The 12804-nt window shown below is 50.3% G+C and overlaps 1 protein-coding gene across 2 annotated transcripts in view; it reads right to left on the bottom strand.

Annotated features, from left to right (window-relative positions):
* PRKX (protein kinase cAMP-dependent X-linked catalytic subunit) overlaps positions 1-2739 on the bottom strand; it is an 86874-nt gene extending 84135 nt beyond the window's left edge. Inside the window, exon 1 of one of the 2 annotated variants that reach the window (XM_059050687.2) lies at positions 2525-2739. In XM_059050687.2, coding sequence (XP_058906670.1) covers positions 2525-2690 — 166 coding nt within the window. In that variant the 5' untranslated portion in view covers positions 2691-2739. The remainder of the gene's footprint in view (positions 1-2524) is intronic. The other variant, XM_059050686.2, reaches the window with a different exon arrangement.
* Between the last annotated feature and the right edge of the window lie 10065 nt (positions 2740-12804).

Here is a 12804-nt window from a genome sequence, read left to right as displayed (position 1 = left end):
GTCAGAAGGGAACTTAAGTTTCCTGGGCCCAAAGCTTAGGAGGAAGAGGCACCACGCTGGTCCCAACTGCGTTCTAACTGTGGGTAAAGAGCCCAGCATAGCCCCTCACTTTCGTCCATGACACCTCGTGGTCTAAAGTTACTGGAGGGCTTCCCTGGTGGCGCAGTGGTTAGAAGTCCGCCTGCCGATGCGGGGGACGCGGGTTCGTGCCCCGGTCCGGGAGGATCCCACGTGCCGCGGAGCGGCTGGGCCCGTGAGCCATGGCCGCTGCGCCTGCGCGTCCGGAGCCTGTGCTCCGCAGCGGGAGAGGCCACAGCAGTGAGAGGCCTGCGTACCGCCAAAAAAATAAATAAATAAATTAATTAATTAAATAAAGTTACTGGAAACTCTAACACCTCTGATGGGTTTGGAATTTTTAAAAAGCTTATTCTTAGTTTCTTAGATTAACCATGCGCAGATAAATCTGGAATATTAAAGAAAGTTCTGGCAAAAGGTGATTTTAAAAAGCCACCAAAACTGCAAAGCCACACCCACCCACACCCACACCCCCATCCACACCCACACCCATACACACACACCCACACACACACCCCCATCCACACCCACACCCATACACACACCCTGGGTCCCAGGCCCCTGCTGATCCAACATCCTGAACGTGTGTGACCTGGCTCTCCCTTCACACCCTTGGAACCCACAGGAAGTTATACTTGAAGAGCAAGTATCTTCTTCATTAAGAAAGGGAAAGACAACTGGAGAGCTCATTGCCCCCCCCCCACCCGGCCCTGCTCGGCCCCCAGAGGCAGTGACATTCTGTTTTTACGGACAAGATGACTCACTGGGCACCCTATGCCCACTAGGCAGCGCCCAAAGGGCCCCCAGGTGGCTGCAGACACCAGGCTACGTCACGTCCGCAGCCCACCCGCCAGCCCACGCCCCGCCCGATGCCCTGGCACCTTTCACAATAGACTTGCTTAAGTGCCCAAAACAGATCCAGTTGCCAGAGCTGTGTGCCAAGGGCCGCCGGGTCCTCCACCAACTTTCCATTGTTGAATTGTGTTTCCACCTACCCTTGTGACTGCACTGGTCTAGGTTTCTATCCTCCTCTCCTACCCTGCAAAACACAGCCAGCTTTTAAAGCAGCCCTGCAGAGCGCCCCAGAGGGAGGGAGGGAGGGAGAGACAGAGAAAAAGAAAGGGAGAGAGAGAGATGGAGAAGCTGAGACAGAGACACACACAGAGAGAGAAAAACAGCAAAGGGAGAGAGAGATGGACAGAGAAAGAGAGAGAGAAGATGAAGGAGATGGACAAGGCTTAGAGGGAGAGGAGGAGAGAAGCAGGAGAGAGGGAGGGTGCCTTCTGTCCCCTCCGTCCCAAACCAGGCTTCCTAGTCCCAAACCAGGCTTCCTGGGCACCCCTTCCTCACAGCCAACTACACACGGGCAAAAGGCTACTGACGGAAAAGGGAAGGTTTCAAGGCTACTCTGAGTGGTTCTAATGCCACTCTGGCTGTGCCCCTTGGTAATATGAAGCCCCAAGCCATGCCCTTGAGGCCAATGCTTCCTCCCTTCCAAGGGAGGGTGGGGAAGGGCCCGAAGAAGGACCTGGGTACCCCTGCTCCAAGGTCATTTATGGTATGTGCCCCCTTCCCCACTGATTCTTTCCTGACAGGTTAGGACAACTCCCTTAACAACAAAGAGTTGCTAAGAAGCCACAGGCTGGCTTGAGCCCACAGCTTGAAGGCAGCGCCCTTGCAGAGTTGGGATATCCTGACCCACTCAGGGCGGGATCCATACAGCGACACGTTTTGGGATCCAGGCACTCAGAGAACGGGAGACGTCACGTTTCCAGCTGCCTAGCAGTGGTCAGGTTCAAAGGAGGACGACAAAAAGGAAATCAGGGCCGGATAAAAGAAATGCCCAGTTCCGGATACACAGACGGAAAATACGGCAGAGTAGGGAAATGCGTAATTCACCCCCAAAGCCGCCCCGCGCCCCTAAAACGCCACGGGACACCTGACCCCCCAGTTCCAGATACGCTCTCAAGTCCAGGCGGGAGCATCCCGACGCGGGGCAGAGGGGGAGCCCGGCCAAGGTGAGGTCTGCAAGGGTCTCCGCGGCCGCCGCCGCCTCCGTCCCCGGGAGCCCCTGCCTGGGAGGGCGCGCGACGTGCTCAATGTGACGTGACCCCAGCAAGTTCTGTGACGTCGGGGGGGGCCCAGACACCGGGGATGTTGTTGGGGGGCGGGCGGCAAGGTCTCAATCAGGAGACTTTGGAGGTGCGGGGCACAACGCCCGCAGGTGGAGAGGCTCTCGGGGGCCGGAAGGAAGCCCTCCGAGTCTCGGAGAGTTCGGGGGACCCAGGGCGCGGGGGGAGCCCCGCGCGGAGACCCCGAGCAGGCGGGCCCAGGCGGGGCGCTTCCCGGGCGGCGGCCGGGCGACCGCACACGAGCCTTTTGTCTGACGCCGGCTTCCCGGGCGGCGCCGAGCGCCCCGGCGGGCCGGGTCCCCGCGCGTCGCACTCACCCACGGTGGCCAGCGTGTCGAAGTCCTGCGGGCGGTAGGCGGGCGGCTCCGGCGAGGACGCCCCGGGGCCGGGGAAGTGCGCGGGCGCGCCGTCGGGGGTCTCCCCCGAGCTCTCTCGGGAGTCGGCGTCCGCCGCGGCCGCCTCGGCCAGCCCGGGCGCCTCCATGGGGGCGCGCTCAGGTCCGGGGGGCGCGGGGGGCCGGGCTTCCCGGGACGCAGCCTCGGCGGGCGGCGCGGCGGCGGCGGCGGCATCAGCGGCGCCCACCCATGCGCGGGCCCCGCCTCCGCGTCGGCGGCCGGGCGCAGCTGGCGGCGCGGTGGGCACAATGGCGGGGCGCGGGGCGGCGCTCAGGGCACGAGCGGCGGCGGCAGCCGGTGGGAGTGGCCAGCGGCCTGTGGGGGCGGGCGCGGCGCGGCCCGGGAGGGCGGGCGCGAGGCGGGGTCCTGGCCGCGGGCGCCCGGCTGCCTGCTCATCCCTCTCGTCCCGCGCCCGCCGCCGCCGCGCGGGCGCCGCGTGCGCGCTGCTGGGGGGCCGGGCGGAAGCGGCCTGGGCGGGGCCGCGCGCTCCCTCCGCACGCCCGGGCGCCGGCCCGGACTCTGCCCGCCCGGCTGGGGGTGTGGCCCGCGCCGCCGCGCCCCGCCCCCGCCGCGCCCCGCCCCCTCCGCAGCCCAGCCCTGGGACCTCAGGGCCCGGGCGCCCGGGGCCTCTCCCGCCATTCTGGTGCGGGCGCGGGCGGGGAGGTGCGCGCGGCCCCCGCGCCCCGGGGCGCCCCCGCACGGAAGGCTGGGGGGAGGCGGGACCGGCTGGGGAGCGGGAGGGCGTGGCTGAAAGAAAAGTAAAGTTAAAAGGTAAAGCTGGCGTCGGATGCGGATGGGGCGCGCTCCGCCGACCGCGCGGTGCCCGCGAGTCCCGGCGGGCGGCCGCCACGTCTGGCGAATAAGCCCCGGGACCGAGGCCGCTCCCAGCCCTGGCTTGCTGAACGGCAGTCATGTAAGATATGCACCATGAGGGAAGCGCGGAGCTGCGTTCCCGGAGCGTTTCTTGACAGTTTCCGATAAATCTTTAATTATTTCAAAAGAACCATCTTAAAAAATACTAAGAGGCAGGTAGCAATCAGAGAACTACCGAATGCAGCGCATGCAACTTGACGGGCCGCTGGTGTAAACACACCAGGGACGATTTCGGAAAAGAAACGCAGGACGGTCACAGACACACAACGATAGCGCTTGGTTTTTCCTAATGGCAAGTGTGTCCCAGGCCATCTTTGGTTATAGTTACACCCCCAAAATGTCGGGGCTGTATCTGAAATGCACATGTAGCCAGACGGATCCGGCCACTGTTTTTTCCGGGGATGTGTTTCAAGTGCTCATTGGACCACAGCGGGCCGGGCAAGGAACGCCTGGAATCAGTCTTTCTGAGCAGCCCCCAGGGCGATCCGGGCTGCAGGTCCGCGGACCACAGTTTGAGCAGCGAGAGGGCGCCGTGCCTGCCCTATTGTTTGGCGGGATTCCAGCGATTCCGCCCTTGAAAGGGAGGCTCCTGCCCCTGAGTCCTCGGGTCGGCGTGGGGACGGTCTGTCGCAGAGGCCAGAAGTTCAGAAAGGAGGCGTTTTACGGGGAACCAGGCCAGGCCTGCCTCGCTTGGCCAACTGGGAGGAGGTGACAGGAAATCAGAACCGGCTCTGGGTGTGGTGTACTGGCCCCCGGCTGCCAGCCGCGCCCCAGCCCTCCTCTGCACATTGTGGGTGGCTTTTTCCCCGGGCGAGACGCCTGCTCTCTGCTGGTTGCCAGATCTTGAGCTGGAATGCGAAAAATGCGCTCCAGGAGCGGGCCGCGTGCGCCCCGGCGGCTGCTTAGACAAGGACTGGTTCCCTGCGCTCAGGCCACCAGGCCGTGCCCCGCGGTGGGGCGACCGGGACGGTCCACGCCGGGCAAGGGCGCGTCTGCACGCGGACGCGACCTTGTGACTGCGGTCGGGCTGGCTAATTAAGGTCGACGGTCAAGGCTAGGGTTTCACGCCCAGTGAAAGGCACGCCTTGCCCTTCTAATGGCAGCCGGGCAGGAAAAAGTAACAGAGACGCTTGCAGAGTTAAACTCTGGGTGGCGGAGTGGATCTGACCCTTCCTCGCCCGCCCGGAGCTTGACCGCATACCTACCTGTTCCTATAAATATCCCGGCGGGTTTCACAACACCTTGATGAACAAAGCCACTTTCATCTGGAAGGCTCATAAAAATTCTTCAGAAACCACAGCATATTTCTTGAAAGGCGAAAAGGAAAAAAAGCCCTGCAAGCGAGGCATTACAGGGTCCTTTGTACCGCCTTTGCGATGAGTATTCGGTGGTGATGGGGCAGGGAAATACCGAACTCTGTAACCCAGCGGACGAAAGGCTCCCCGTACGTACGCAGAATGAGCTCTAAAGTCAAGGCCGAAACAGGTGTAGGCGGTGTTGAATGAGGGAGAGATAAAAAGGGTGGTCCCTGAGGGCAGCTGTGGCCACTTCTTGGAATTCCGTATATTTGTAAATGTGTGTGTCTATAAGTAGATATGTGTGCCAGGTGTATATACTGAGTTAAAATAAAAAGCGTACAGTTGCCTTCACAAAGGTTACAAATCTCTCTATATTATTATATATATTACATTCCAATATGTTCTGATATATATTCTAAAGTAAGTGTTTACCGGTCTTCAGAGACTTTACAATTTATATGTGTATAATAGATATTAAGTATCACATATTATAATCTATTCTGTGATACGTTTTATAGTATATATTCTATTTGATTATGTTCTAATATATATATATTCCAAAAGAGGTGTTCAGCTGCCCTCACAGACTTTATATTTATATATATTAATATTAGATATTATATCACATATATTCTCATCTATTCTGAGTATATATTCTAATGTTTTATTATATGTTCTAATATATATATACTCCAAAAGAGGTTTTCAGCTGCCCTCACAGACTTTACATTTTTTATGTATATAATATTAGATACTATTTATGCCCCATATATTCTAATCTATTCTGAGATATATATTCTAATGCTTTATTATTATATGTTCTAATACATATATTCCAAAAGAAGTTTTCAGCTGCCTTCAGACGCTACAATTTACATATAATATTAGGTATTATTTATGTGATATTACTACATTCTAATATGTTCTGGAGTATACATTCTAATATATTTTATTACATGTTCTGATTCCGAGAAGTGTTCAGTTACAGGAATACGGTTTCCGATTTCCGCGGTTAGACTTTACTGTCATTCAGACGAAGCCGTCGTTTAGTAGGAATAGCCTATGTCATTTCTCATGATCAGTGATTCCGTTCCTGTTTCTCAGGTGAGCTGCTGCATAGCCACGCAGGGGGGTTTTGTGCTTTCATTCGGCACCAGTGAATGTCTTCCTGGCAAGGAGTGATTCACGTCTTTATAAGCGCTCTCTTTTAGTAGGTTTGCGATCCTCTGCTGCTGCTTCTTCCCTTGTCCGGACGGCCCTGTGGTGAGTGTGCGCTGGTTTAACGCACTAGGAGTTCATGGTAACCTAGTTAGTTGGCTACGTTCTGTTAAAACTCCTGGGCACTTCTGCCTCCACGATGGACCTCTGCCGCCATGATCAGGACACCCACCGTCATCAGAGGCCTGCCCCCGTGGGAGCCCAGCTGAATCCTCACCGCTCACAACGCGCCTCCACGCACCCCAAGGGCTGTGCTTTGGCGCCTGGCTCTCTAGAGATATTCTACGCAAAGCGGACCCCCTTTTCAAACAGCTTCGACTTCACTTGTTGCATGAGTGTTCGACCCAACACACGTGGATAAGTTTTGACCTAGCAATGGCCTTCCTGCTGATGGAAATGAAGTTTTCACCGTGGAGATGTCACACACGCCGCCCTGGTTAGGGAGGTCATGAACTCCAAATGGGCTGAGAGCAATGAACTCATCCAAGGTAGAATCCCGGATGGTTAAATATGTGCACAGTTGGGTAAAATCAAGCAATCCACCGTCACTAGAGTAAAACAAAACCCTAAGCCACCCTCTCTACAAACTGAAGTTTAAAAATCTGAAAAAGTGGGCTTCCCTGGTGGCGCAGGGGTTGAGAGTCCGCCTGCCGATGCAGGGGACGTGGGTTCGTGCCCCGGTCCGGGAAGATCCCACATGCCGCGGAGCGGCTGGGCCCGTGAGCCATGGCCGCCGAGCCTGCGCGTCCGGAGCCTGTGCTCCGCAACGGGAGAGCCCACAACAGTGAGAGGCCCGCGTACCGAAAAAAAAAAAAAAAAAAAAAAAAAAAAAAATCTGAAAAAGTACAAGGACATTTGACTGTCACACAGCTCTTATTCATCTATGGAGCTCCAACGTCTATGAATAATGTTTTTATACGCGTCTACTTACTCGGAGGCTTTTCTTGAGATACTTCAAAGGAAACTGTAGAGGAACATGTTGAGAATAGACACATTGCCTGGGATAGACCAGCCTGTAATTAGAAGACGGTGCATTTACTCATCACCAAAGATATGCAGGAAAGTTTTTACTTGTCAGATGCTGAAGAGATTCATGGAAAATCTAAGCTGTGATGCTGGAGGCACACAGGTGGGTCCTGCTTCCCGAAACGTGAATACATATGGTGGATAGAAGCATCCTTCACCCGAAAGAGAAGTTAACGTTCTATGCCCCTGTGGCTGCTGTTTAACTGTGCTTCTGAACTTGAACTTTAAAAGTTATATTTTACCCAAGGAATCATAGTGATGATTAGAAAGTAAGGATGATTAGGAAGTAAACGTGATGACTCAAGAGAGATTTCACCAAGGGCATCCCTCATCCTGTTCCGTCATACGTCAACGCAGTTTCCTTTCCCTACCTAAAACCTCAAGTTGGGAAAATGAATGAGTGGGGTGGACCCCATGAGCCACGGTGACCTGCATCCTAGAATCCACAAACCACACCTTATCACTTGGGTCAGGCGGTGATCACTGCCCTTTGAGCTCATGTGCTAGTGTCTGGAGCTTTCCGTGAATTCCAAGTACCACAAAGTAACATGAGAAAAATTAGATCAAGTCGTATATGTCTCTAGACATTATAAATAATATTCTAGTACCAACTGTTATCTACTTTGGATTAAAAGCTTCTTTAGATTCTCGCCTTGTATGCTTTTGAAAAGTACCACAAAGACATTACCATGAAAGAAAACTAAAATCCATTTCAGAAGGACTAGATTTAAAGATAGGGGAAAAGTGTAAGACAGGCTCAAGATTGTATTGTACAACACAAGAAATATAGCTAATAATTTTTTATAATAACGGCAAATGGAAAAGTAACCTTTAAAAATTGTATAGGGCTTCCCTGGTGGCGCAGTGGTTGGGAGTCCGCCTACCGATGCAGGGGACGCGGGTTCGTGCCCCGGTCCGGGAAGATCCCACTTGCTGCGGAGCGGCTAGGCCCGTGAGCCATGGCCGCCGAGCCTGCGCGTCCGGAGCCTGTGCTCCGCAACGGGAGAGGCCACAGCAGTGAGAGGCCCGCGTACCGCAAAAAAAAAAAAAAAAAAAAAACAAATTGTATAAACATTAAAAATTTTTTAATTAAATAAATTAAATAAAGAAGTGGGAAAACAAACTTAAAACAACGAGACTAGGGCCTTCCCTGGTGGTCCAGTGGTTAGGAGTCCACACTTCCACTGCAGGGGGCACAGGTTCAATCCCTGGTCCGGGAACTAAGATCCCCCAAGCCGTGTGGCGTGGCCAAATAAAATAAATCAACAAGACTAGAAGATGATTGTGGAGCCAGTTTTCCAATCCCTGGATGGTCACAAGAGGACCTCCTAAACTTGACAGAGACAGAATGACAGGGGTAAACAGATAAATAGATCTGACAACCTAAAAATGTTAAGAACGTTATGGAATTATAAACAAAATAAAAACACATTTACAACAAGAATGCAAAGTGCCTAAGAAAAGTACATGAGCCAAACTGATATATGTTCAATGGGCGTTAACAGACAACCCCAAAAAGGGCATAGCTACGGGTCATTCACACAGGGAGGAAACAAAAATCTTTAAAATAACTAATAATCAAAGAAACTGGACTGAGAACAAATGTGACGGCTTCTTTCTTTTTGTTTTTAAATCCACCTGACATGGTACAGGTGAAATGTTCCATGCTAATGAGGGAATTCTTATACACTCTTGGTTGTAATGTTACAAAATGATCACATGTTTTGGTGCAGTCGTTCTATGTCTAGAAATGTACTTTTCAGAATTCAATTTTGGAGAATGTCAGAAGCCTCATGATCGGAGTTACCCATGATTATGGGATGAAATGTGCTCTGCAATCTCACACAAATTCAAATGTTGAAGTCCCAACTCCCAGGACCTCAGAAAATGTGGCTGGATTTGGAGATGGGGTCTTTAAAGAGGGGATGAGGGTACAATGAGGTCACAAGGGTGGGTTGTGATGCCATAGGACTGGTGTCCTTATGAGAAGAGGAGATCAGGACACAGACAGACACAGAAGGACGACCACGGGAGGACACAGGGAGGAGACGGCCGTCTACACGCCCGGGAGAGAGGCCTCGGGAGAGACCAGCCCTGCCCACGCCTGCATCTCAGACTCCAGCCTCCGGGACTGGAGACCATAAATTTCTGCCGTTTAAGCCGCTCAGTCAGTGCTATTCTGTTTTAGTGACATGATCTGACAATGAGACCAATGGTTCAAGGCCGTTTTTATTATAGAGAAATAAATAGACATACTTCCAACACCCAGACATATAGGGATGTATACTGGTCTGTTTACGTAAGGGGATTTTCAAACTCTTCAGAATGGGAGCATTATGACCAAATTTTAAGTAATATAGGCAGTCATCCAAATTTTGTAACACACTCTGGTCTTCATTATGTAACAGGATGGTGCCTCCCCCGCCCCATAAAGGGAGGAAAATGTCCCAAAAGGTTGTGTCTGGATTAGGAGAATCTTTACAAAGATTTTTCTAACGTTGTGTGCCAATTTTTTTTTTTTCATAAGGACAGAGACCTCAGAACACACAAGATTTCACAGGGGATACAGATTGAGAGTTATCTTAGGGCTTACCTAGAAACTGTGGTTCTGTGGTTCATCTTAAGTTCCAGGAGGGACGTAAGAAAACATTTATTAATTCTTATCGGAGAAACAGATTGCTGCAGTGGATCATCAGTACTTATCGGTAGGAAGAGGAAAGTTGAAAACTCATGAAGGAAGTAAGGAGGATGTGACTCTAAGTAGAAACACGCCCCCTGATCTTGGAGGAAGGCGTCTGTGGCTGGAATTCTTCCTTAATGGACGATTCAGGCCAGCATCACAAAGCATCACAAAGCATCATCCCCTCCGAGGCGTGGTGGCGGGGGCAAGAGGTGACGACTAGCTTTTCTCATGATAAAGCCAGGGTTTAAAAAAATAGTTTCCTATTGCAGAGGAAAGAAAGAGATTGAGAAATGCACTTCACAGGGCTCCAGAATAACAGGGCAAAGAACCTGGGTCACCCAGTAAACGTTATTCAGAAAACTGCAGCGTGACTTAAATGTAAACAAAGCAGGCCTCTCTGTCTACTCTTGACTCGGAAATAAATTCTTCACGTGTCAAAAGGCATGTCCAACAATAAAGCCCTGGAGCATTAGATGAGAACACGGATTTTAAAATACGATACTCATAATAAATACATTTGTATAATCTGTATGATGTATATGTTTTACATAGTGTATATGTAATTTATATTGGGTTGGCCAAAAAGTTTGTTCAGGTTTTTCCCTAAGATCTTTTTTTTTTTTTAAATTAATTAATTTATTTTTATTTACTTGGCTGCATGTATCTTTTCGAATTAGGGAAAAGGGGGTGGGAGGGATAAAACAGGAGTTTGGGATTAGCAGATATATAAAATAGATAAACAACAAGGACCTACTGTACAACACAGGGCTCCGTACTCAATATCTTGTAATAATCTATAATGGAATAGAATCTGAAAAGAATATATATATATACACACATATACACACACTATATATAGAACTGAATGACTTTGCTGTCCACCTGGAACTAAAACATTGTAAATCAACAATCCTTCCATTTAAAAGTACACAAGTAAAGGGGAAAAAAAGAAGTGCTGTTCAGAGCACTCTTAGAAAATGTGGATAGACTTGAATGGAAACAGGCAATACTGGACATATCCAAAAGGAGCCCTGAAACATCCCATCCCATAACCTTGAAAGAGCAGAGAGATTCCACCCATGTCCAGAAAGCAAGGATGCCACCAGCACCTCGTGCCTGGCCGTAACATCAAACACCTGTCCATAGGATAAAAGGCACAACAGGTAGTATCCATCGCGCATACATGGGGTACATTTGGGGTTAACACCACCAAAAACAACGGCACAACCATGTGTTTGTATAATGAACAGTGGAACTTTGTAAGAAAAACGAGGGTTTGGTATCACTTGTTTTGAATTTTGCTGAATTTGTGGCTGCCCTCTCAGGCCAAAAGAAAGATGATACGAGGGTGACAGATAAGCTTGAGGTTAAATACAAAAAGACCTTCATGGGATAGGAATGTTCTGTGGTGTGAAATCTTTGAGGGACACAGAACTAAGAACAATTTAGAAACAAATTTAATCTGCTGTGTGGACACACACAGAACTGGAGTTCACTGAATATCAGACATAGCGCTTTAGCTTTTAAAAGTGGGGGGAGTAGGTGTGGGCTTGTCTAGAGACAGTACAAAGAGTTTCAAATTTCCAGAAGAAACTATATTCAATATCCTGGGATAAATCATAATGGAAAAGAATATTGAAAAGAATGTATATATATGTATAACTGAGTCACTTTGCTGTATAGCAGAAATTAACACAGCATTGTAAATCAACTATCGTTAGTTCAATAAAAATATAAATTAAAAAAAAATTTCCAAAAGATTCGCAACTGAGTGTTCAATGGACGAAACTGTATAGTTTGGGGGAAAATTGATCCCTCAATGGGCCCAGCCTTCTGTGGGGCATTTGAATACAGACCGTGAAGCCATTTAGGCTGGAGTCTGTGGGTCTAAATTTTAGGATTTGAAAATGTCAATTAGTCTAATATTTCTACTGCGTGATCATTAAGGAATCTGAAGGTATCTGGATTAATGTGAATTCCTGGTAGGGGATTCCACAATCTTTGGCCAAAATGTTGAGATGCCACCATATTTTTAAAAAGCCAATGGCCAAGAAGCTTAGAGGTTGTCTTTCATGGACCAGGTACTGGGTTCAGCGGTGCCCCCCCCCCCAAAAAAAAAAGATATGTCCTCTTACTATCCATCAATGGGACGCTGTTTGGAAGAAGAGTCTTTGTGGATGTGACTGAGGATGTTGACGTGAGATCAGCCTGGATAAACCAGGTGAGCCTTAAATCCAGTGATGCAGGGACACATGTCCCCACACGAAAAGGAAACACAAAGAGGAGAAAGCATTGTTTAGAAGGAGGTGGAGATTGGGGTAATGCATCTACAAGCCCAGGACCACCAGAAGCTGGGAGAGCGGATGGGACAGCTTCTCCCTCAGAGCCTCCAGAAGGAACCAGCCCTGCCCACGCCTTCATCTCACACTTCTGCCCTCCAGAACTGTGAGAGGCTACATTTCTGTTGTCCTAAGTCCCCCCAGTTTGGGGTAATTTGTTACAGCAACCCCAGAAAACCAACACCTCAGCTTGTCTTATTTTAGATCCCCGTGAGAATTTGAGGAACTGGAGGTCGTACTGTGGAGGGTCTGTTTCTGTAGACACTCCCATTTGTCGCCCCAAGGGCGTGGGGTAAACCTTTTACGGAAAAGCTCTAAAAATATGTATATATCTGTCTACCTTTAGCCAGTTGGCGGGCTGCCTTCCTCTTTGCAAAATGACAAGGTTGCACTGGCGGCAGGGGATCCGTCAATGTGGCACATCCCAGACTGATGGTGCAGGAATGTTTTACAGTCCAGCCCACCCAAGATAAGCTGTGCACTTGCCACAGAACGATCGCTTCAGCTGGAGAGGGTGTGGAGAAAAGGGAACCCTCGTGCACTGCTGGTGGGAATGTAAACTGGTGCAGCCACTATGGAGAACAGGATGGAGCCTCCTTAAAAAACTGAAAATAAGAGCTACCATGTGATCCAGCAATCCCACTCCTGGGCATATATCCAGAGAAAACCATAATTTGAAAAGACACATGCACCCCAATGTTCCCAGAAGCACTAGTTACAACAGTCAGGACATGGAAACAACGTAAATGTCCATCGACAGATGAA

This window comes from Kogia breviceps, chromosome X (assembly GCF_026419965.1).
Source record: "Kogia breviceps isolate mKogBre1 chromosome X, mKogBre1 haplotype 1, whole genome shotgun sequence".
In the NCBI taxonomy this organism is placed as follows: Eukaryota; Metazoa; Chordata; class Mammalia; order Artiodactyla; family Physeteridae; genus Kogia; species Kogia breviceps.
Note: the sequence above shows the minus strand (reverse complement) of the source record. Positions and strands in the feature narration are given on the sequence as shown.